The sequence below is a fragment of the Teleopsis dalmanni genome, chromosome 1 (genome assembly GCF_002237135.1).
Source record: "Teleopsis dalmanni isolate 2A chromosome 1, ASM223713v2, whole genome shotgun sequence".
Taxonomy (NCBI): domain Eukaryota; kingdom Metazoa; phylum Arthropoda; class Insecta; order Diptera; family Diopsidae; genus Teleopsis; species Teleopsis dalmanni.
Window position 1 is genome coordinate 533220 of NC_051846.1, and position 27132 is coordinate 560351.

The 27132-nt window shown below is 27.6% G+C and overlaps 2 protein-coding genes across 3 annotated transcripts; both read right to left on the reverse strand.

The window, feature by feature from the left end:
* Window positions 1-371: 371 nt before the first annotated feature.
* On the reverse strand, window positions 372-1807 carry LOC119668473 (delta-aminolevulinic acid dehydratase-like). The gene has a single exon (XM_038077984.1). It carries the CDS (start codon window positions 1558-1560, stop codon window positions 574-576), a length of 987 nt encoding a protein of 328 aa, XP_037933912.1. The 5' UTR covers window positions 1561-1807; the 3' UTR covers window positions 372-573.
* Window positions 1808-5490: 3683 nt separating this feature from the next.
* On the reverse strand, window positions 5491-25601 carry LOC119669207 (spermine synthase-like). Of its 2 annotated transcripts, none has more exons than XM_038079027.1 (4): window positions 25178-25601; window positions 15508-15619; window positions 8716-8838; window positions 5491-6559 (listed from the first exon to the last, which is right to left on the reverse strand). In XM_038079027.1, exons 1-4 carry the CDS (start codon window positions 25457-25459, stop codon window positions 5976-5978), a joined length of 1101 nt encoding a protein of 366 aa, XP_037934955.1. In that variant the 5' UTR covers window positions 25460-25601; the 3' UTR covers window positions 5491-5975. The 2 variants fall into 2 exon arrangements, with proteins under 2 accessions (XP_037934955.1, XP_037934956.1); XM_038079028.1 differs by lacking the exon at window positions 15508-15619 and adding an exon at window positions 12469-12577 and having other exon boundaries at window positions 5492-6559.
* Window positions 25602-27132: the final 1531 nt, after the last annotated feature.

Sequence of the window (27132 nt, forward strand, 5' to 3'; positions counted from 1 at the left end):
CAAAGGATGCACTTAGGCCTATTAGTCCACTGTGTTAACTAATTTATTTGCATATTTCTAACAAATTGGGGACATAATGTATTGCAAAATTCTGTTAAACATATTTTAAATAAATTATTGTCGAACTACATGTTGTAGTTTTGTTCTGGAGACACCTTTTGCACTTTTTTTAGAAATAATTAAATATTCTATTGCAATTATAATAATTACATTTACAACACGATTAAAAAGAAAATTTTAATACCATATATTCAATTTGAAATAACAAAAGCTAAGCACTTAATTAAAATTAACTATTTTTTAATGTAAAATATCTAATAAAAAACTATATATAAAAAATTCCAGTTGCCGTCACTTAAAAAATCGTTCATTGTATAAAGATATTATTGCAAAAACAAAAAATAATTAAATAAAATAAAAACAAAACTTAATATTAATGAATTATTAAAACCTTTGAATTTCCAGAAAGAAACCAGCTCAACAAAATTAACTCATATCAATATGAAATGTAGGTTTCCATAAAAAAAAAAAGTTGGACTTTAAACTTCTATTGATGAGCAAATAACTTCGGTATCACTTCAAGTCCTCAAGTATCTCCAATAGCAACGGTGTGAAGTAAGTTATGATGCAATCAGCGCCAGCACGCCTAAATCCTTTCATTGTTTCCATTAGCACAGACTTAAGTTCGAAAGCACCATTTTGTGCTGCATGGTAAAGCATCGCATATTCACCCGACACCTGATATACAAACAGTGGATAGTGCGGATAAGTGTCTTTTGTTGCTCTCAGTATATCCAAATAAGGCATACCAGGTTTAACCATTAGCATATCAGCACCTTCTTGTACATCACGTTGCACTGCACGCATTGCCAAGCCCTTAGAACCACTCGGCAGCTGATAACAACGCCTATCACCAAAAGCTGGTTTGGACTGCGCTGCATCACGAAATGGACCATAAAAATTTGACGCAAACTTCGCTGCATACGAGAGTAAAGATACACGATTTTCTAAATTTGCAGCAACCAGAGCCTGTTTAATGGCACCAATACGATTGTCCATCATATCAGATGGTGCCACAATTTGTGCACCTACACGTCCATAATTCACAGCCACCTCAGCCAAGCGTGCAATACTCCGTTTGTTATCAATGCCGCCCTCACCAAATATACCGCAATGTCCATCTTTCTTATACGGACACAAACACACATCACAGGCTATAAGCAGATCTGGAAACCATTGACGGAGTTGCGGCACAGCACGCATTACAGGATTTTTTTCTGAATCCGCATGTGTGGCCACATCATCTTTCATACTTGAATCCACAATACCGAATAGTAAAACCGAGCCTAAACCTTTTGCCACTAAAGGTGTAAGGTGTGCACGTAACTTATTCAGACCCATACGCATTATGCCAGGCATGCTGCCCACAGGCTCCACTGCATCATCTTGGTTGATAAGAAATAAAGGATACATAAGATTATGTGGCGTTATTTCACAGCCGCACTCTTGCAGCGACCGCAGCGTTGCATGATGTATACCACTGTGTAGCTTGTTTGCCATGTTTGTTGTTGCTTTTTACTTATGAAAAACTAGTCACGACACTTTCTAATTTGTAGCCTTTTTCTTTTAGGTTTTTTATTGATCAAGTAATGACTTTTTATTTCGCAAGTGCGTACGCAATTACCACAAAAACCAACTGGAATCGACACCACCGTACAAATGCCAAGCATTGTTAAGTAACAACTCCCTTGGAGGCACAATCGAATGAGCAGAAATGCGGGGCACACGAGCTAAAAACAAGCAATATGCACGTAAATAGAGTTGCCAACATTCACTTATTGTATAAAATCATAAATTGTGTTGTAGTCATGACACAAATAGTTAAGACACCTGTTGCAGGTTGCGTATATGAGTTTAATATCACGTATGTGTCACGTACTTATGCAATATTTTTATTGAATATTAATAACTGAACTAATATTAACTAATATTAATAATTGAATATTAATAATAGTAGCATTATTTTAAAAGATATTTTTATAAAGTGGTTTTCCGAACAGTAGTGAATTATAACAACAAAAATACATTTTATATTATTTTAATTAATTTAATTTTTGGCTGACCATACAGCTGTTTCAAGTACTGTCAAATACACATCATCAGGGATCTTGGAAATAATTCTTGTATTTAATTATTCGTAAATAATTTTTTTAAATTGCAAGTACCAGGAATCGAACTGGTGTTCTGCCAAATTTGAAGCTCAGAGTCAGCGTACCTTAAACAATTGACCCAAAGCCATACTTAACTTTTTATGTTCGCACATTTTTCTGGAGTTCTGTTTCTTTGCTGTGAAAGTTTTATTAACAAATTCACTTGTTATGTTTATATTAGAACGAAATCATAAACCAGCTGTAGAATAATTGAATTAATTAATAATATTTTTACTTTTAATTGTTAAATTTTAATTTCAATATTTTTAAATTTATAAACATAAAATTGAATTCAAGAAATTCAAAGTCACAGAAAGATATATACATTAATTGTTTACAGTAATTGTTTACAGTTAATTAACTTATTGACTTATTTACCTTAAACTTATAATCATGAAATTGAAATCAAAAAAATAGAAAATCGGGTAAGGATAAATATATTAATTGTATTTCTCAGTTAAAAAAATGTAAGCAATTAATTAACTAGCAATTAATTGCTAGCAATTAATGTTAACAATTAACGTAATCGTGCAAGTTTAAACATGTTAATTGTATTGTTTACAATTAATACATTGTAATAGTTTTATTAATTAATATATAATATAATTTACACTGTTGTATTGTTAACATATTAAAAATTATTAACAATTAATTAACTTATATTGGTAACATTTTTGACAATCATTATTATATTTATTTATAAAAATTTTAAAAATTGTTCACAATTCATTAACTTATTAATTTGAAACTTATGATATCACATGAAATTGAAATAAAAAATACTAAATCAGGCAAAATTTAGTATTATGATTAGTTCAATATTAATTGAAAATTATTGTTAACAATTAATTCTCGACAATTATCATTAAAAACATAATATGTATGTTAATCAAATTGTAATTTCATAAATTTTTGGTCCGTAAAACTCACTAAACGAAATCATATATAAACCTGATCAATCAACTCTTAGCTATATCAGTTTAAAATCTTTGAAGGCACTTAATGACAGTACATATTGCTCTTAATGTTTGTGTCTTTCGAATTTGAAGTGTTAACTCATTTTAATATAAAAAAGTTAAGTCATTCAAACTGTGAACTCCAAAGAATTTTAACTGAGTTTTTAAAAAAACCAGAAACAAACAATAGAAGTGCTTCAAAGTTCCCTTAATGCCTGCTGTTTTGTATGTGAGGAATGCAAATAATTCTTCACTGTAGATTATAACAAAAAAATTAATTATGTTATAATCATTGGATTGATAAAAATCATGCTTCTGTTAGAGTTGTTAGCTATAGAGTAGAGTAAAGTGCGTAAGCGCGGAGGCTTCTTAATTTGAAAGACTTTTATATCAATTGACTACATAAGCTTTGAAAGTGTTTTCCTTACAGCTTAGAATCTAAAAAGTTCATATTTGAAGACAGCTTCATATTCAAATAAAACAATTTAAAATTTTTAAATATTTAATTCATAAAGTAAGAGCTACATTTAGCTTTACGAACTACGAAGTGAATTTACAATTTTACTATTATTTTTGAAATTCTAAATCATAAAAATTAAAAAACAGTATATTTATTTTTTGAAAAATTTCTAAAACCACTATATATGTATGTGTCTTATATGTCTTATGTTGGCAACTCTAAACACTCTCTTTGCAATTGTTTAAATTTGCAAATATAAGAGGAAATATTTGATTATATGTGCAGATAATAACTGATAAGGCTCCTAATATAAATAAATGATAATCAAAGTGCAATTCAGATTATTTCAGCAATTATAAAATTTTATACAGCGTTTGAATTGCATTGCTTGCATAACGCATTGCATAAGAAAATGTAAAAAGAATATGCTTTGGCAACAACAAAAAAACGCAAACTGGTTTCATTTTGATTGCTTGCTAATAGTCGATTTTACATTTTTGACTATTAAGCGTTTGGAATATATGCAACGTTCTCGCTTATGCAACTAACGCTTCTGTTTTGCTATAAGCGAATAGCGTATTCTTTTTACATTTTCTTATGCAATGCATTAGCAATTAGTCGTTTGACAAAAATTGATTGGTCAATATTTATGCATTAGTCAAATTTGGTTGCTTTTGCTAATTCTCAGCAAGCAATTCAAACCCTAATTTTATAGTCATTCTATGATGTAATTACCGGCTTTCACTTCAACAATTTTGCTGCAGTCTTTTGCTCTATTGTGAATGAAATTCGTTTAAAACAGTGGTGGCGAATATAATGAATTAATTCATGTTTATAATTGAAACTTGTTGTTTCATTAATTTAAGCTTCTAATACGGCGTTTAGAAGCTTAAAGCAAAAATCGAGATTAAAATACTAACTTCGTTGTTAATCTCAGATTTTCCATACAAAAATTAATCTCCTTTTCGTCGAGGCTAGTTTTAAATCTCCTTCAAAATGATGATTTTTTCTCAATGCAACTCTGCAATGTTGTAGATTTTTTTACGATCTTAGAAGAAATGTCTTATTGTCGTAGATTTTTTACGATCTTAAAGTGATATGACAAAATCTATTCAAAACAAATTTTGAAAATTTCGGAGTGTAATTTCTACTAAATTTGTTTACTAATAGTTTTATACTTAATTATAACTAAAATTTGTTAAATTATTGTTATAAAACCATTTATTTTTTATACAAAATTTTAATTAAATGCTTTATTTACAGAAATTTATTAAACGCACGAACCAAAACACAATAAGAAGAACGTCAAAATTAATCTCCAATATTTAATGTAAACGGTGAAGATTAAAAATGCAGTTTAACTTAATCTCGTTCTCTTAATCTCACAATGTAAACGTAGTATTAGTCTATGTATTTAGAGGCATTGAATTAAAACAAATAATTATTTAATATATGCGTACGACTATGTTTATTAATTTTATTTTGAAACTAAACTAATAGTTTTAAAAACTTTAAGTACAATTTTTTTGTTCCACAAACACAATTACATTCCTCTTCTATACTAGTTCTATAATAAAATTTATTCTTAACTATTATCGCTTTTTTCGACGTAAATGCTAATTGCATTGAAATAAATAAAGAAAACATTATTTAATAATAACTACAAATAAACATAATTACAGTAAAAATATTAAATAATTAAACTAATTACGTTTACGCTTCTGATTTTATAAAATATGGCTTCGTAAATTCTTGTACAATTTGTGTGTTTTCGTTCCTTGTAGTGTGTAATATTTTAACTTAAATAATTTATGTCTTAGTATTTATTTAACCAAATATTATATAAAAACAATTTAGATATATAAACTTTTTTTTAAACTAAAAGACTCTTAAAATGTATTTTCCATGCGGTCAATCTTAAATTATAAAAAGTTTCTGGGTAGTCGTTTACCGCTAACTTAAAGTAATAATAACATTGGTTCTAAATATTTGGTTTGGATTTGGTCTAACAGCCGTTCGTGTATGTGGAAAAATACAAAGTGGATTAGAAGACAAAGACGTTAGTGCGGAGTGCGATGAAAGAAATTTCCACTAAGACACCATAGCATGGTAGAGGAAGCGACTATGTGTGGGTAGGGGACTTCCAACATTTGTTGTCAATCCACAACTACTGTTTGCATTGCACTGTGTAGCGGAAGAAATAAATTTACTGTTCGCATCCGACAATTGAAAACATGTGCCAATTGTATTAATTTCATGTTTAGTCAATTGCAGGGAATCGCTTTTGATAGTGTAAATTAGTCGTCGCTGCTTAAGAGAGTCTACATTTATTTGACAAACTTTAGTTGGTCAAGCCAAAGAGACCTGATAGAAGAGCCATTCTTCCATAAATGATGGCACGAAAGCCTTTGAAGTTGTGAATTTTACTTTCGGCTTAAGCAAACGTAATTGATCTTCGAACAACTCTAAAGATTCCATGCAACTGGTGCCATTGCCATGCGTCAGATATTTACCATCTGGTTTTAGGATTTTGAATGAATGCTCCAAGATGGTGCGTATGAAATCCCAGCACTCACCAATTGGTGCTCCGGATATTGGTATGTCAGTAAGATCACCAAAAACATAATCAAATTTGCGTCCTTCCGCAATAAATTTCTTCATATATTCCACGCAATCACCCACAACTATTTCATAAGCATCGCTTTTACGTTTCTCCAGCACATCCCCACAAATACTATTCAGGTATTTGTTACATGCTTGCATGACGAGTTCATCAATTTCTAGCATAACCACGAATTTCGGTTTCTCCTTCAACAGTTCATAGAGAAGAGCACCGTCACCGCCTCCCAAAATACAAATTTCTTTGTCTTTGTAGTCTTCAATACCGCGTCCCATTAGAGTTTCCGTGTAAATGAGATCAGATTCTGCAATATCTGCAATTGAAAAAACTTGTCAGTTACAGTTACTACAAAGTCTTATTATTGTAAAATTATTTCAATGTCTTTTCAAAAATATATATTAAAAAATGTGAAAATGTAATACTGATTGGATAAGTTTAATCAAAATTTCAGGGCTCCAAAATATTATTGTTAGAGGCTTGTGTAAACGCCGAAGTGCCGCTTATCTCTCCCAGAAAAAATCAATGCAATATAGAATTTCTGTAGAAGAACATTGTCCTTAGGACTTCCTTAAAAAGGCCATACCTTGGCAATAAAAATGTAAAAAGCAAAGAGAATAGGAGTTCTTTTTTAGATAATTTGATATTCAATGTGTACTATAGCAAGTAGTCTTCTTGTAGTCATTATAAGTCTAGAAAAGAATTTTACGTCTTACACACCAAAATTTTTTCTAAAGGAAGAGACTTCTATAATCAAAAGAGAGTGATGTGTAAGCTATGTTTAATTAGTTTTATACTTGGTATATATATATGAGTGTAGAATTTTTAATAAATAGCAAAAAAGACACAGCTAATTACCAGCAAAGAAACAAATGGCATATGCCTTTTTCAGAACATATAATATACTATATAATAATAGCTGGTTTCTTTCTTTTTAAGACTTTAAGTAAGAGCACAAAATAAGTTGAAATATAATTTCGAAGATAATAAATTCATATATATCACAAGATTTTAATCATGATGTTAAACATATATACTTAAGGTCGAAAGAGAGGTTCGAGAGGTACTTGATTTCAGATGAATATAAGTGATCTTAAGATATAAGCTTAGCAGGAAGATTACACTCTTTTTCAAATTTTCTTTATAAGAAATATAATTTTATTTAAATAGATGAAGCTAATGTTATAGTATAGAATCTGGATGGATGGTTTCAGTAAAGTAAACTTTTCAGAAATGAACAGAAAGCATTCTGCTAGTGAAACGAAGATCTAAATATCTTCTCATGATCTTCTCAATGCACACACGTGAGTTCAATTGATTCTTACTCCTAAATAATCTCCTCCACTCTCACAATATCATCACCTACCCATTTGAACTCATGTATACAAACATTATAATTCCTTTCATCGAATTCTCAGCGAATTACCACAATAAATGCCTTCTGAAAAAGAGTTCTTAACATCCGATGTAGTAAAAGGTACCCTTCACAAAGCAATCTTTAACCTAATACAAAAAGAGTTCTTGATCTCTAATATGGTAAAAGGTTCCCATTTTACAAAGCAATCTACAGCTTAATACAAAGTAGGTCAATGTAGTAAAAAATATTACCCAGTTTCAATCTGTGTCATTCGGTATTTACATATTGTTGAGATATTAGCACAGGCCAAATTGTTCAGTTATGCGACTAATTAACAACTACAGATATATTCAAAACAAATTACTTCTGAACCAGTATAATTTCAGAATCCACAACAGTAAAAAAGCTTATTAAACAACAAATTAAAGATATTTAATTGATAATTATTTTAAAATTTTTTGATAAAGCGCTTTTATTTGACACTTTCGCATTTCGATTAATATTGAATCTAATCAATGTAATTTTTCTACCGGTACACCTGGTACTTTTCTTGACCAAGAACCAACTTCAGAATTTATACAATCTACTAAAGTTACTTGCTGGTTATCAAAACGAGTTACTTCGGGACTTAGACCCGACCGGTCTTGGAACCAACATCATCCACTTTTATTCCTAAACAAATCATTCCTCATTCATACATCTAACCATATTCTAACCCATGTAAATATATTCGTAATTTCCTTATGTTATCTGTTTCATAAATCTTCGCAGGCTACAACAATAACAACCAAAACTACCATTTTTGTTGCAAACTATTTGTGAGATTACTTTTGGGAGTAATGAACGGCACTTTGTCTTCGTGGTTGACGAGTAGATTCAGGATTTAGACCCGGAGATTTTTGGAACTACCAAAACTTTTTGACTTCGACTTTGGTGATGTACATAGTGAAATGAGAGTAACAAGTATACGAGAATCTTTTACAATATATTAAAATATTTAAATACAAATTAAAGACTTTTAAGGATGGTTGGTGATGTTAAAAACTTGTTATAATTATATTAAATTTCTTAAAATAAAAAATATTATTTACATTTACTGTGTTATTCACACTTACTTTGCAATTCATCTAAGACTAACATATTTCCAAGTGTCTTCGAGTGCAGTATTTGTATCTTCTGAAATGGTGAACGTGCCTCATAAACTAAAGAATCGATGTCGTACTCAATGATGCGCTCATCTATAAAAGCATTTATTATTAAAATTACGATAAAACTTTTTAAACACAAATTATCCTTAATAACAATACATTTAGATCTTTGGGATATTAAAAGTATATAATAGACATCGAGAATTTTACACAATAGAATATACTTAAGGCATACATACACAAATGTACATAATTTATATAACTTAAAGAATATTTTTTCTGATAAAAAAACTTAAATATTTTAAACAATATTTAAAGAAATTAAAATTTATTATTTCCCAAGGCAAAGTGCGTGGGTTTCGTAACGTAAATCTGTCAACATTCAGCAAAATTAAAAAACAGCTTCAAGGACATGACGTATGACCATGGAACAATCGAAATAGATGTGGGCTAGGGTTGCAGTTTGTAAGATGGGTTTGCTGCTTTGAGTGTTGAAAGTAGGTTAGTAGGATATAATTGTTCTTGTAGCACAGTATAAGAACAATACAAGGTGAGGTCATAAAGGAAAAATATATGAAATTAAACGTTTTGTTTTGTTAAAATGCTTTGCGGGAAACTTTTAGTACATTTTTTTTTCTTTTTAATATTTTTTAATTTAATACCCCAAATTTGTTAATATATAAATGAAATGATAGAGTACGCGTAAAGTATTTTTGGAGGTTAATTCCTCACAATGAACTTAAATCACCAATATGGGGAATTTATTGGATTTATTACTTAAGTATTACTAATAGACGAGTTTTTAGTTTTTGTTGAAATATATGTATGTTATATTTTTAATAGATTTTTATTAATAAGTAACCAATATATCGTAAATAAGTTTTAATTAAAAATCGAAATTCAGCAACAGCGTGTGCTTTCAAAGGGAAAGCAGTGATATGAAATGTTGTAATGTAATGTTATGTTTTGAGAAATATATAAAGCATATATTTTTAAAGATTTCTTTCAATATGTAGGACTGTACATTATGAAATAAATTATTTTAATTTTAGTTAAAAATCGAAATTCAGCAACAGTGCTTTTAAAGGAAAAACAATGATGGGAGATATAGTGTAATGTAAAGAAAATTCAAAGTATACTTTTAGGCAAAATATGTATTATAATAAATATTTAAATATTGTTTAATTATTAAAAAATTTTATCAACAAAACATACAAAATTTCATACAAAATTCTCTTGAAATAACAAACAATTAACTATTCACTATTTTAAAAAATATTTAATTAATTTAATGTGATGAATTTTATTTATTTCAACAAAAGCAATAATAACATCATACTCTGATATCAGAAAACAAAGAGGCTCTTTAATTTTTTATTGCAAAAAATAATAAGTTCGAATATTAAAGAAATTTTAATAAATTTAAGCGATTATGGATGTAGTATTATTAGAATATTGTTATGTTATATCTTTTATCTACATTTAGATAATGTAGATAGAATTATCTACATATCTGTGGCTATACGTTCAAATTTTCAGCAATTTCGAAAAATTAGTACTGAAAGCAAAATATATGCTTTCTACACTATAATAGCACAAAATTAATGTACTATTATAGTCCCTAGGTTAGAAAATCTCTTATTGAACACTCAAAGCAAATGTGTATATATTTTCAATATAATAAATGCTTAAATATTGGTTTGAGCATTTCATATATCACAGTGTAATCATTCATATTTTTATATCCTGCTAATTTGGTATATCACATTTACTGGTATGTAGTGAAATAAACTCTATATAAATTACAGTACATAGATATTTTTAAACACCTTGATGACACGAATAAATTGGTAGCAATGACTATATATCTATCACTTGCAATGGAAACTAGAATGTAAGATTTTGAAATAGACGAGTAACATTTAGCACATATAATTTTTATAAAAGGTCTTTAAAAATTTGTAGAAATAACAAAAATTGGATGACAGTATACTATAGTTGCCTATCATAATTTTTGTCTTTTATTAATATATTTATTAAATAGATATTTGTAATTAAAACTTTTATGCTCTGTAACAAGAAATTTATTTGGAATAGTAAAGCGGGTAACAATTTATGAAAAGACCTTTTGGGCAGACCATACAGCTACTCCAGATACTTCTGTTTTAGCATTTAAAGAGAATTTGACATGTGATTTAAGTGGATTTATATAGATCGGTTTAAATTTTGATAAAGACGTCATACAAGTTGATGAATCAAATAGTTAAATTTTTTACTAACATATAACAAATCAGTCAATAAGTCGAGTGACTAAGTAAGAAAAACAATTTTTTTCTACCAAAAATCGATTTTACTCATCAATATAATCTCCTTCAAGGGCAATACAATCATTTCAATGTTTTTCTAACTTCTCGATGGCGTGCTTGTAGAAGGATTTGTGTTTTGCCTCAAAATAGGCTTCAGTTTCAGCAATTACTTCTTCATTTGAGATGAATTTCTTACCGGCAAGCATTTTTTAGAGATCAGCGAATAGCCAGTAGTCGCTGGGGGGCAAATCGGGACTATACGGTGGATGAGGAAGCAATTCGAAGTGTAATTCGTGCAATTTGCCATCGTTTTTATTGACTAGTGACGTGGTGCATTGTCTTGGTGAAACAAAATTTTTTCTTTGCCATATGCGGTCTTTTTTCCATAATTTCTGCTTTCAAACAATCCAGTAATGCCGTGTAGTAGTTACTATTGATCGTTTTTCCCTTCTCAAGATATTCAATGAAGATTATACCATGTACCAAAATACCATCCCAAATACCATCCCAAAATTCTGAAACCATAACCTTCCCAGCTGACTGTTGTGTCTTTGGACGCTTCGGACGTGGTTCACCGGCTGCAATCCACTCAGATGATGATTGTTTTAGTTTCGGAATAAAGTGATGGATCCATGTTTCATCCATTGTCACATATCGACGCAAAAAAATGATTTATTACGTGTAAACAAACACTGCTCTGAATCATCAACACGTTGTTGTTTTTGACCGACTGTGAGTAAACGCGGCACCCACTTTAAAAATAGCTTTCTCATGGTCAAATGTTGACTTAAATGGGTTTCACTTTTTTTCTGACTTTGAAGTGTCATGAAATTTTACACATAGTCTTTTGAGGGTTGCTACTTCATAAGAGTCATATGGATTTGACAATGGCAATGCCATCTGTGTGTCAGTTACACGACTTATTGAGCGATTTCTAATATCATTAAGAATTAAGAATAATTATTTGAAAATAATTTAGTATGAATTATCATGTAAAATACGAAAGAGGCAATAAAACTCTGTAAATTCTATACTAATTTGTATTGACGTAACATCTACCTTGAATAAAAGCAATATATCTTTAATTATAGAAATATTTTAATAATAAATATATATTTCGTAACATATAATATTGTCTTCAATTTATATATAGTATTGTAATGTTTTAATGTATATTTATTTAAATTTTAATTTAGTGCAAAATAATTTTTCGAACTCGAAGAAATTAATACATTCGAACTCATTATTTTTGCTTTAACTAAAGTTAAAACATATATAAAAATTAAGCATAATAAGTGCATTTTTATAATTTAATTTAAAAAAGCTTAATTCAAAATATGCATTGCAATAATAAATAATAATTATAAAAATAATAAATTGTAGAAAAATAAAAGTAATTAAAAGGCTTGTTTACCTGATGATGGAAAATACCTAGCGACATCGCCACGTTTCAATGCGGGTAATACTTGTCCAGATAATACTTTCAATTTCTTGGCTATGGTATTTTCAAGACGTTTGGATGACTATATTAAATTTTGATTTGATTTGATTCGAATTTGAGATAAAGTCGCAGTGATTGTGGTAGTGGAGTTGTGGTTTTTTTTGGTGGTGTTGATGATGATATTGAAAGAGAGACAGAGAGATATGAATAAAAATTATATATATATTATTTAAATTAAAAATAATTTTTTACAATTAAAAACAAAAAATGTTACGTATAGTATTTTATGTAATGATTATTTTTTTATTTTTGCTTAAATATATTTCTTCAAAAAAATGTTTACAAAACGATAATAGGCTTAAATATCATAAATATTTACATAGAATATATGTTTTTGTTCTTTTAATTACATATAGCAAAGCAGTATAAATAATAATACATAAAATAATTTAGAAAAAAATATATGGCAAACATTTCCTTGACATACTGTATTTTCATGTACAGATTTTGTAGTAATAGTACTATATCTTTCAGATGAAAAGAAAATAGCAAATTATAAAAAAACACAACTGATTTCAATATATGCTAGAATTTTAAATATATATCAATCAGTTCCGAAATATAAACCGAAATATATATTTGATTTTTTATACTTCTTTTTTGGATTAAAATTTAGATAAAACGATCAAAGCAAAATCTTCAGTTCAATATGAAAAGAATAATTTGTTATTTTCCGGTATATTATTATATTTGCTATTAGGATCCGAAAAGGTTCCCAAGTAAGGAGAGACAATACATTTTAATATGCATATTGCTATTATAAATATTGAGGCTAAGAATTGGAATTAACTATAGGATTGGGATTATAAAAGATTGATGAGACAAGTGATCAGGCATAATACCCTTCTATATACATATAGCACAATTTTCTTATATTCTGCCTTTGAGATTATGAATTTGATTCGGGTTCTAATTACTATTAGGATTTACCGAGGTTGAAAGTATACTTGTATACTTTCAGAGAACTAAAGATATGGGTATGTCAAAGTTGATCCATTTTGTTGTACCGAATTTACAATACTGCTTTAATAACAAAATCTCTAAAAGATTCCAAAAGTCTCATGGTACAATGGGGTCAAGGGGAGTACAATATTTTGAAGGAAAAATTTTTACAATTCCACACAATGGATAACCCTATATTTACAATTTTTTGGATAAGATTTATTATCCTAATTTGATGCGTGAAGCAAGGATGGAAAATAAATTTATTCATTCATGCATAGAAGCTTTTTTGCTCTTTTGGTGCTTGGGCATTTATGTGATTATAATTAGGATTTTATGGTAATGAAAAGAGACGTCAGAATAAATAATATACCTATATTAATGACATACATATATATAAAGAGTGTTTTACGCTTTTTTAATAATTTATTATTTCTGAGTTTTAGATCATGATTATGATTAGCGTTACGGATTAGGATAAGGATAAGAAGAATCGTTATTAGAAATAGTACTAAGATTGGAATTATGATTAATGTTAGCATAAGAATGATTAGAACAAGAATACAGATAATAAGATGAATCAAGATTTTAAATAGTACAAGGATTGGAATTATGATTAATGTTAGCATAAGAATTTATAAGAATTAGCATAAGGATTCAGAAAATAAGAAGACTGATGATTAGAAATAGTACTAGGATTGGAATTATGACCAATGTTAGCATAAGAATTTATAAGGATAAAAATACAGATATTATGAAGAATCGTGATTGGAAATAGTACAAGGATTGGAATTATGATTAATGTAAGCATAAGAATTTATAAGGATTTGAATAAAAATACAGAAAATAAGAAGAATCGTGAGTAGAAATAGTACAAGAATTGGAATTATGATTAATGTTAGCATAAGAATTTATAAGGATTAGCCTAAGGATACAGAAAATAAGAAGAATCATGAGTAGAAATAGTACTAGAATTGGAATTATGAATAATGTTAGCATAATAATTTATAAGGACTAGAATAAGAATACAGATAATAAGATTAATCGTGATTAGAAATAGTACTAGGATTGGAATTATAATTGATGTTAGCTTGGATTTGGGAATTGAAACGAATAGAATGGATAATTTGTTATAAAAAACGAAAATTATATGGAGATTTTATAAACAAAAACACAGCAAGTTAAGGAAAAGTTGCATATATAATCAAATTTTTCTGAAAATTTGTATGATATAATTTTGTTGAATTCGGTTTGATTTGCCTTGTATTGCTTTATATCTAATATGATAATTAAATAAAAAGTATTGAGCCTTTAAAAATTTATTAATTTTCATAAAAACTGAATTGTTCATGAGCACTATTTGGATCGATATTTAATATTTGAATGAATAGATTTAAAATATAAATAACAAGATAAACATATTAAGGATGCATACTAAGCAAAATTCCAAGATGAAATGAAATCGCACAATCGAATTTATATTCACACGATCTTTGCAGTATATATATTAAAGCAAAGAAGTCAAGTATCCAATATTAAAAAATAATGAATTTTTTAGAACAATCTTACATGCAAGTATGAAAATTGGTTGCTCAAAAATCTTACAAAGGCATGAAATGGAGAGGCAACTATTGGATTCATATTTGGAACTTGCATACAAATTAGTGTAAATAAGCTTATAAATGATATTGATAGATCGGTTTTTGGCGGCATTGTCGTACATTAGTGTAAAATGGAGTTTAATAGTTTCAAAGAAATCTATAATTAATATAAAAAACAATGTAAGAACTAGCCAAAATCATACAATCGAATTGAATTAAAAAAGAAAACAAATTAAAATATTTTTAAAAACATTAAATTACAAAACGTTTTAGCAGCAAATTCCTCAAAATCGTAAAGGAAGTTTGATTTACAATCTAAAAAAATGTGAATACTGAGGATTTAACTTAATTTAATTAATTAATTTATAAATACAATAAAAACTCCATTTTATTTAATTCTTAGGCTGACCTGAGCTAGTCATGTATATGTCAATATATCCACCACGTTTAATCGGCGGTAAATACTTTGAACGGTCTGACTCTAATTTCTGACGCAAAATAAGTTCCATTGTGCGCATGGTCTGCAATTGTAATATTTATAGAGTACAATAACAATAACAATAACAATAAGAACAGTAACAGCAAGAATAATAAATATATTTTAAATTAATTTTAATTAATAGAAATCAACGAAAAAATTATAAATAAATATAATTGAAGCAAATGAGAAAAAAATCAAAAAATCAAAAAATCGACTGTGACGACTGACAACTGACGACGATGCAACTGTGAAGGAATTTGTATTGAGAAATTTTTGACATGAATCTGCACTTTTTCGAAATATCTAGGAAGACCCATGTACGGCGGCGATTTGTGCTAACCTAGTATTTTCCGTATTTAGCACTGATTTATTTGGTTATTTCTGAGTCAGACAAACACTGACTGCACTTTTGCTTTAATTTTGTTCAAATGGTTTTGAGGAATTTTTAGTCAGCCAAATTGTGTTCATTCTTGCAACAATTCAAATGAGAAAAAAAATAAAAAAAAATAAAAACTGCGAAAATAGGAAAAAATTTTTAATTTAAATTTAGAAATAAAATTTCAACAAAGTTGCAAAACAAATAAAATAATAAAATTACATTTCACTTATACGAAAAAGGGAAAGTAAAACACACTTACAAAGAGGAAATATATTAAAAGATACTAATATAAAGTGCCGGGCAAGTTAATAATTTATTATTGCAACAGTTTAAAATAGACTCAGATACAGATTCAATAAATTTGCTTAATATCAAGCACTTAGCCAGTGTCTGAAGTCCCTCAGCATAAATGAAACGATGAGCCATGTACACATAAACACAAGAGAGAAGATATAGGACGAAAGACCTAGTAGTTCAGCTCCTTATTCGTAATAATAACTTTAAAATTAATTTTAGTGTTAATTCACAAATAAATAATAAGAGAAAAGATTTCAATTAAATAATAAAAATTATTTAATTTATATTATTTAATTATTTATAATTAAATAATAAAATTTAATCAATTACTCTATTACTCTATCTATTACTCTATTTAAAAGATTCCTATTCTTGAGACGCTCTGATTCTACAACGAAAATAAATAAAGTCACCTACTTTGAGCAACTTCTTCCACTACTTTATATGCCGATATTACTTAGTCCCTTAGATATCAAGAGTAAAGCCATCTGGCACGTCTACTTATACCAGTAAAAATTGCATATACCAGTTAAAAGATGTAGTTTTTCTTAGTATAATTAATGTTTCCTGATACAACAACCTGAAACATTCATATCTCAAGAACTAAGCTATAACCGTATATAACGTAATGAGAAACCTTGCTCAGAATAAGTGACATTACCAAAAACTGTTTTCAAATCGTGGCACCCCTTATACTTTAACTAATTAAATCTTTAAAGTATTTGCATATAGCTTATGCAAATGTATGTATAAATATAGTCCATCGATTTATTCAGTTTCAAAGGACAAAGATCTGCCTTCTCCCTCTGACTGAGTGCCGCTTTAGCTAAACTTGACGATCTATGGCTAGTGTTTGCAACAGTAGTAACATCAATGTGAATGTCGGTGGTTATGAAGCGACTACAATTAAACACTGAGAACTTTGATTAGTAAAAATAAAAGGAGGTATATTAAAAATATATCCCAGAAAAAATTGATTTATTTGGAGTAAAACAAGTGGTTGGTATTGGGTTAATAGTGCAGACAGTTTCAAAGTACCTCAAGTACAGATTCAATATAAATAATATAATTAATATCTGAGAATTCGTCCAGGACATACAAGTTGAACGCATATACACCTGATGTAAAGACAGGAGCCGACAAGATTTGGTTGCAATAATAGACATTCAACTTTTTTCATGTTCTGTCAAAAGGTCCTTAGTATGCAAGTCAGAGATATAGAATATTTGATGTTACTATCCCCTTAAATAAGTTAATATATGCCTTTTAGGATTCGATTGAACCTATTTTTACCCGGATATTATATTTATATATATAATTTCCGTTAGTTTTTAGCTTAGGGCTATCGTAGTTTATTGCATTCAGTATGATAGTATAATTAATATAATTTAGTTCATTGCATTTAGATTTGTATATGTATAAATAAATTGAGACTATCTGCAGCATTGTCTGACATGTTCTCAAAAACCAGAGAGAGAATAGATCAAAAAGATTCTACACTATCACATAAAGTAGGCGCTACTATGTCTGATAGATAATTTTTAATTATTTTGAACATGGATATGGAGTGACCTACATGCTCTCTTGAAACAAACTTTTTCGAGTTGTCAATGTAAGACATTTTAATGACTCAGATCGATTTATACAACTTCCAGTGTTTATATTCGCAAAAAAATTCTTCTTAGTAAATGGATAAAGATACCACAGGCTTCAATTTGTATATGAGGTGACTTAAATCTGTTTGTCTATATCTCTATCTATTAATATGTTAATTAATCTCTTAATTAATCGATTGAAATTTTATGGTACATGAATTATAGATAGATCCAAATAAAATGTATTTGGATATAGATAAAAAAATCGTATAGGTAAATAGTAACTATCTGTTATGTTAATAGTCCAACTTCTGTGTGAAGGGTATCAGAGCTTCAACAAAGCCAAGTTTTATTTATTTAATGTGTTTTGCAATATTTGATTTTTAATGGGAGCGCTTTTAATCATTATAAACAAAGTTCTCTTAATATATATCTTCGTTTAATAACTTGGGCTCAAATTCAATTTTCTATATGTACACAGACTTAAATTAAAAATATTAATAAAAATATCTCAGACAAATTGTAAAAACTTGACTTAATTTGAAAAAATATTCCTAAGCATTTTCTTGAAAATTAAATTTTTGCTTTACGAGCTCAGAAAGCTTATGACATCTTATATTTATTATTGTAAGTTATTGTTTTTAGATAAATTTTTAAATAAACAAAAGTTTGTTGATAAAATAAAAAAATTAATTATAAGCTTTTAACAAAAACATGCAGTTTATCGTTTCTTTGAAAAAAATATTGAAATATTTTGTACTTTCTAGAAATGAATCGAGACAGCAAATTATTATATTTGGCACCAGTCCATATCATATATAAGTATTTCTATACATAAGTACATATATCTATATGTATATATATCATATTTAAGAAAATGAAAGGAATCAGAAATATTATAAATAATGTTATTTAAAGTTCTGTAATATTATTTTTTTTATTCTTTATTTGCCGGTAGTGAAAGTACGAATCAAAAGTTTGACTAGGTGGTAGTTGGTCACAAAGGAATTAACCTTTGCAATCCTATTAAACACATAACATACCCCTTCATAGCTTTATCTTTTTGTGACAAGATCATCATTTCTTTACAACTTTATGATACTCGTATATGATCCACTTTTCATCATCTTCTACGATATATCATATATGTAACGATTTCACAATGTGTGCAAATACAGAGCTTCATAAACAGATTTTGCGAATACTATAGACGCGAATACTATATATTTTAAATACTATTCATGGCTCGTCTTCAGTTTTTTAATAAATCAGTAACTACTCACTTATTAGTATTTTTTCAATCTTATAGAAATCGTTATTTCGATGATATGTTAATCAGAGAAAAAAGAATGTTCATGGCTCCCGCATTTATTAAATGCTTCAATGGAAGCATTTATATTTATTTTTTTAAAATATATATATTTTTAATATTAGATAAAATTTTTCTGAGAGTTAAAAACGATTAAAAAAAATCATAAACTTTTTTATTCTTATTAACTTATGTTATGTTGTTATGTATGCGCTATGGGTATAGCTAGGATCAGGCGAGTAATACATTCGAATAACATATCTTTAAAAAACAAAGGTTGTTCAAATCTAGTATTAATTGGAGTGCAACGACAACCAGTTTATAGAAATGATCCAAACTACTTTATGATTGTGTGTTGTCATATGGGAAATGCTGCCTTATCCACCATTCGGAAATAACAAACTTACCGGAATAATATTTTAAGACGTGTGATAGAAGTACATTGGTATGTCAGAAGTAAATAAATAAAGACATAACAATTGAAGGGGTTAAAAAATGCATCAAAGACAGATCTCTTAAATTATTTAATACTGTGGGTTCTCATAATCGCTCCGTATTACACACTCTGCTTCAACCAATCTTTAAAAACATAAAACTTATCAGAATATTATTTTAAAATGTATGTTAAACTTTGGTGTGTCAGAAGTGAATAAAAAAAACCTCAAGAATTGAATAGGTTTAAAATCTGTAAAAGACAAAGCCTTTAAGTGGTTTAATTCTGTGGGTTCCAATAATAACGTCCCATTATAGTGTAATCTATGTTCCGCCAGAAAGCTATGTTAGACTTCAAAATATACTTTTATAATTTTACCTGTATGATACGATAACATCTAATTAGTCATTGTAGTGATTAACTCACAGTCATTCTTGCCTAAAAGTGCTCCAGACACTGACTTGCTTTTTATCAAATACCATAAACCAAATAAAGCATTCAACAAAAATCAATCAATTTGTCATTTGTTATTCAAAAAAGATTTAACAAAAGTAACTAACTACTTTATCTTAATTTTAAGCGGTCATGAAGACGCCGAATACTTTTTGCCCAACTAATATGATAATTAATAATTTAATAATTTGAGGCCCTATGCTCCACTGGGAGATAAGGATAAAAGAGAGAATAATTGATATATTGCAGTGCATTGCATCGTCTGTTTTTAATGATAATAAGAAAAATGAGTAATAAATAGATGTGTAATTTTATTTTATAATATTTGCTTAACAAACTTCTGTATATAAACTGTTAATTATTTTTATATAAGTATGAACACTTTTAATTTATTAAAGCCGTGTGCGAGTGTAAATTGATGATAAATTAAGGGAAATAGTAAGTTACGTCGGTATGGCAGCGAATGTTGGTATTTACCAGAATTTCGAATAGAGTAAATTAGATAAAAATTAAGTGTTACCATTGTAAACATTTTATACGATCTTTAAAAAATAAATAAATAAATTTAAAAACTTTTAACCAAAAATAATAAATAACAGCAATAAATAAATAAATAATATTTACATAAATGATAAAAATTTTAAGGAAATTTTAGTTTACTTTACCGCAATTTACTCGTACTCGCACACGACCTAATTATACTTTTCCTTTATAACTTTAACTTCAATATATTTGCACATTTGCTAAGTTTTTTGACCGATAAATTGTCAAATTTTTAATTTTGTTCTATCTATTTTTGAAAGTCTATTTGACACATAAAATTTAATAGAAAAAAAAAACAAAGTGCAAATTTAACAAAAAAAAAAAAAAAACGCCGCTAAAAGTTTTCTTATCTTCGTTCATACAAAAAACAATAATAACAACAACACCAACAACAGCAACAACATAAATATTTAAGAGCAAACACCGGCAAACTTACACACACACATACACACATACGCTTTGACGTTGTTTTTGTTGTCTTTTCTATCTACAAATTCTACACGTGATTTCTTTTTGTTTTGATTCTTTTTTGGACACGACGTAAAGATAAAAAAAGGAAAAAAATTATTAAGTTTTGGCACATATTTTATAAAAATCCAGGGGTTAAGCAGACAAATGTGCGAGAAGTAATATGGGAGTCGGTAACGTTGGCTGAAGTCATACGCTAATCTTAATCTTATCGTTCATAGATAACTTTCACATAACAATTTTTTTTATTTTTTATTGTTAAACTTAAAAATAAAAGAAATTTTTAAATAACAAGAAACTATATATTGATTGGGTTTTGTAAAAGCAAATTAGAAAAAGTTTGTTGTCCTTCAACAAACTTGCTAATATGAATGGGTAACGGCTCGAACACTTAAGACATTATTTACTTAATAATATTAAGAGCTCAGAGTACTGACTACAGAATCTAAAATTATAAAATATTATAATTAAATTATGTATGTAATATTGAAACAAGTCATCATTTTTGAATACATTATTATAACATGTAATAACGCTTCATCGCTATATATGTGACATTAGTATGTTTAATAAAAAACCGAACATTATGAATTTAAATCATTGTATCTATTGTTGGACATTCATCATTGTTAACAAACTACAATTCAGTGTTAATAACCATCCTAATGTCATCTATAAAGCGATTAAGTATTATTATATATAATAATAATGCATTTACTCAAGTCTTAGTAGAATTAAATGAAATCCAAAGCTCGAGCAAAGTTTATTGTATTTCAATATACAAACGTTCATCAATAATTTTTGTCTTCGACATTATACAGTATTAATCTCTCCTCCTATCATATTATTCATATTAATCATAATAAATATTCTTAAAATAATATTAAATATTATTAAAATAATTAAAATAAATAAAAAATTAAAATAATATTGTGTTGTTAAAATGGTTTTGAACATTGTTAAAATAGTATTGAATATTATTAAAATAATATCAAATATTTCTGTTTTTTGAAAAGACTTATGTGAATAAAATTAACAAAATTGTATATTAGTTTTTGTTTTTATTTTTATACAGTCCTCTACATAAATTCTCTATTTTATTAAAAAAACAGAACTCACACAACTACTATAAATATAAAATATTGTTAAAATAATATTAAATATTGTAGAAATAATATCACCAGTTAAATATTATTTAATGAAACTCTAAGTTATAGTAGTAGCAATAAGTAATAAATATTTCAATACAATTCTGTTGTAAGTTTGTAAATATTAAAAGGATAGACAATAGATTGCCAAAACAGGAATTTATTTTGAACGTCTTGGCAAATCATAGCACAATGTATTAAAGTTTGACTTTATTATTAATAAGCCAAGTTTTACTAAAAATAAGATCTTTTTTATATGTTAGTTCAGAAACTTTAACACTCAACCCAACTTATAAAAATATTGGTACACATATATAAAAAAATTCAAATGGAGATGTATCTATAACAAGCAATTTGATTCACTGTGTAAAATTTCGTATGGTGTTTAAAATCACATTATATATAATATATATTTTCATTCAGTTTAAACTTAAGCGTTCATACACTTATTACTTAATTATGTGATTCATAATATGTGATTCATATATGATTCATTTTATAATTTTTCAAAAATTCTAATTGAATAGCAAGTGAAAAGTAAAGTTAATAAAAAAAAATCAGCAGTTAAAAAATTTTCTCTTATCTTAAAAAAGTAGCTGAAGTTATGCTTTAGCTTTTGATTTATCTATAAAGCATCATTTAGTTTGTTACATAATTTGTGCTTCAATGACTTTGAAAATTATAGCGTTTCAAAATTAATTAATTTTTGAAATTGTCCCTCAAAAATTAGTTTGAATGAACCAAATGAAATTCAGAAATTATTATTATTTATTATTTTAAAATTAATTTTTTAGAAAAAAAATTAGATAAAAATGAGTAGATCGATAAACGATTGAATGGACTTCTCAGACAATTTTATTCGTTACTTCACCAAGAAATATTTTATTTAAATCGATAAACACACTAATAATAATATATATAAATATGTATATACATTATTGTTTATTATTGGTTAAAACTCATTTTTTGATTGTTATATCTGGATACAATCTAGATTTACTTTTGATCTGTCAAATTTTGTTGTCCAATAAATATGAATATATAATATTGTTTATTATTTATTACTCATTTTTCGATTATTATATCTGGATTCAATCTAGATTTATTCTCGTTTTGTCAAATTTTGTTGCCCAATCGAGTATTCTTAGAGAGAGAAAAAACAATATGTCAGTTCAAATTCCAGCATGAGAGCCGGTGTAATTGTGCCTCGGCACTAAGGCAAAGCAGTTTAGTAATAAATTTCAGAATTTGCGCAAATTACTACAATTTTAATACGTTTTAGAGAAAAAATGGCAGTAAGCATAAGTAAGTATGATTTTGTAAGTACTGTTAACAATTATTATAAGGTAATATAATAATAAATTAATATTATTAGAGCCTCTATGAATTTCTTCTTGCTAGTTATTTATGGTGGCAAATTGATACTGAGCATATATACATTGCCTTTTAAATTGAGGCACAACCAAAAAGTATCAAAACATTGTAAAAATACGAAATAGGCAATACTGATGTGACAATCCACATAATATGCATTTTAGTCATAGCTCAAAAGAGCCAATTTTGCCGTGCCCGAGACACTCTACATAACATGGCCCTTAGTGTAATTTTTGTAAGTGGTATATATATTTTTCACAAATACATATATCGAATTAAATCATAATTTATCTGTCAGATCATATAAAACAGCTGTTAGTTTTAGGGTAATTTTGCTACGCTGGGAAAATATCTAGAGTGTTGTCAGTTAATCTCGAGTGTTATATATTTTGCCTCAGATTTACCAATCTCAAATGAAAATAATTTTTCTCCAGATTTATTAATCGAAAACGTCATTAGTCAAGAACGCATAAGACTTTCTGGAAAATGTAGCTCACAGCCTGACAACGATATGCGCTAAGCAATGAAATGTTGTGTGTTCTTTTCCGGCCTACCGCTTGCTTTCGCTGGTGATGTTAGGTAATGGAATATTTTTCTTCTATTCAAAAATTATAAAAAATTATGAAATCGATTTCGCAATTGAATGCATATTATCGCGAAATCTTATAACATCTGTTCTCCACTAAAATCGTAAATTGATACCCCATTCCGAGTGCATATTGAATTATTCATGTTCTTTGTATAGATTTTAATGGCTGTGAAGTATTTTTTTTAATTGTAAAACATATATAAATAAGTGTTTAATGTTCCTATTAAAAAAATAATAAAATAAAATACGCCAGTGCAGTGCTTCGTTAGGCACTTGCAGTTATAAAATATGAGTTTTTGTTGTTGTCAAAACATGTGTAACTAAATTTTTTAGTAAAAAAAAACATGTTTAAAAAAAGACAAATAAAATTAAATAACATTTTTTTGCAAAATCACAAATCGAGCATAAAAATGTTTTTATAAAAATTTAACACTTTCAGAACACAGAACATATGCAAAACACCCTTATCTACCAGAAGCCGACCGAGTGACTCTGCATCCACTTAGCCTAGCCCCCATTAAATAATAAATCAAACGCACACACACACTCACACACAATCACACAACCAGCGAGAGTTTCGTACATAAAATAATGTATATCATATGGCGGCAGCACTGTTGGAGCACCAGACACCTTGACACTTGAAGAAGGAAAAATCAATTTTTTACCATTGGCAATGAAATAAGAAATGATAAATAAAAAAATATTCACATATATATGTATATATAAAAATATATAAAAAAAATAGGAAGCCAAACTTTTGCAATTATTTTAATTATTTTAAAAAGGATTTCTCGCTATCATGCATATTTTTTTTTTTGAGTTGAAATGTGATTTAATGTTTTTTCAATGACGTACAACGTAAATATTAAAATTATGTTTATAATATTATGATATAAAAAAATAATTTAAAAAAAATATATATTGAATTCAACTTAAAGTCAGCAACATAAACGTTATTCTCTTAATTCAAAGCATTCGATATCTGTTTTTTTTTTTCGAATACTTACATCGAAGGACATTATTGGTTCCTTGCCTTCCTCCAAGTAATATTCAACATTGATAGTAACTAAGCCCTGATTAAATATACGGCACGTGATAATAGTTTCCTTATTTTCGGCCAGTACACAGTAGTAACCATCATCCATTGTCATTTGGTAAGCGAGCTCCAGTTGGGGGAAAATGTGCTCCAATTCACTGCGTAACAATTTTGCTATTTCCTGTCGTGATTTTGGATCGGACGTTTTTTCCGTGTCCACAGTAAAATCAAATAAAATTGTTTGAGCTGCCATTATGTATATGTATATATAGATTTATTATAACACTTTACGTTTCAAATTAACACAATACTAAGAAATTTGCACTTAAAAATAATTTGCAACTTTACAGTTTAAAACTTTTCCGGTTGCCGACACAAACTATAATCTCTGAGAGGCGCAAAATACTACTGAACTTTTTAGCTGCTTAAAAAGTTTGTTTGCTCTGAAATGGTGCAGTGTTGGAAAGTGCGCAGATAATTGTACTGAGCTTTGCTAAAAAAAAATTGTTTTAAATCGTTTTTTAAACATGTTTGTGTGTATTATTTTGTAGAAGTCCATTTATGTGGGTTTTATGACAAAAGAAAAAATTTAAAAATATCGGTATTGTGTTAAATGTTTTAAAAAATTTTTAGTTATGAGAGCATCCTAAAATCACTTAAAATAAAAATATGTAATAAGGCTGTTAAAGGTTGATTTGTGCAGTAGCAGCATCTTTGCTAACACTTAGGAAGTATTTGCTGCATTATAGAAATAAGTTGTAATTTAACGTCAAATTTTTCAGACGGACGTGACTATTATATTTAATAGAAACTTAGTATATTTCATAAAGAGGTTTTTTCGAACAGTACTGAACTACAACAACAAAAATTCATTTCTATATTATTTTAATTAATTGAATTTTTGGCTGATCATACAGCTGTTTCGAGTATTGCCAAATACCCATCATCAGTAGTCTTATAGAAATAAGAACTTTTATTATTATTATAGAAATAAAGTAAATGGGTAGACCCATTTGAAAGTGGATTTTTTAGTTTAAGTTAATTTGAACAAAAATTTTTATAACGTTACATGCCTCAAAAGCTTAATTCTTGAAGTGTCCAGTTAATTTATTAACAATTTTCAAGAAATATATTCAAAAATTAAAATGAATTGAAAAAATTTCAGGCTAAACAAACTAAATATCTACTTCTCAGGGTTTGTAAGTGTTTATGCTAGTTTTAACCCCTTTGAGTTCAAGTATGAGAATACAATAAATTAATAAATATTACTAGCTACCTCGTATCACCATAACTTATAACTTAATAATTGAATAATTAGATCAAATATTGAAAATATTATTATGACTAAGTTAATTTATTTTTGTACAACCTTCCAAAAATACAGTAGTTATGCTGGAATAACTCTATAATTAATAAATAAAATTATAGTTTTTAATAATTTCATTACAACGGTTCATCTAAATGATTTTTATATGTAGGAACATAGTTTGTTAGAAATACAAGACAACATAAATTTGCTTTTTTTTTTTGTAGTATGCATATACTATATTTCTTGTTTTGTTTTTTTTTTAAAGAACTTAAATGTATAAAGTTATTAGACATTACAATGGAAGAACATATTATATTATTGTATTATAAATATTTTAATGATTAAAAATAAGTAGTAGTTAACTACAACAATGAAGGTATAATGTTTAGGTATAAATAAAATTAAACTGTTGTCATTCGATTTACAAGATAAGGCATTCCTTGTAAAATTCAGTAGTTGAAATATTTAGTACCAAAATAGTAAAATAGCGATTTAAATATTTTGTAAGAAGCAAACTAACTATTTTAGCCCTAATTTTTTTTCAGAGTTGTAAAAAACAGCTTTAAGTCTGGTTGAAACAAATTTGCATCACTTTTAAAATATTTCAAATGCTTGTT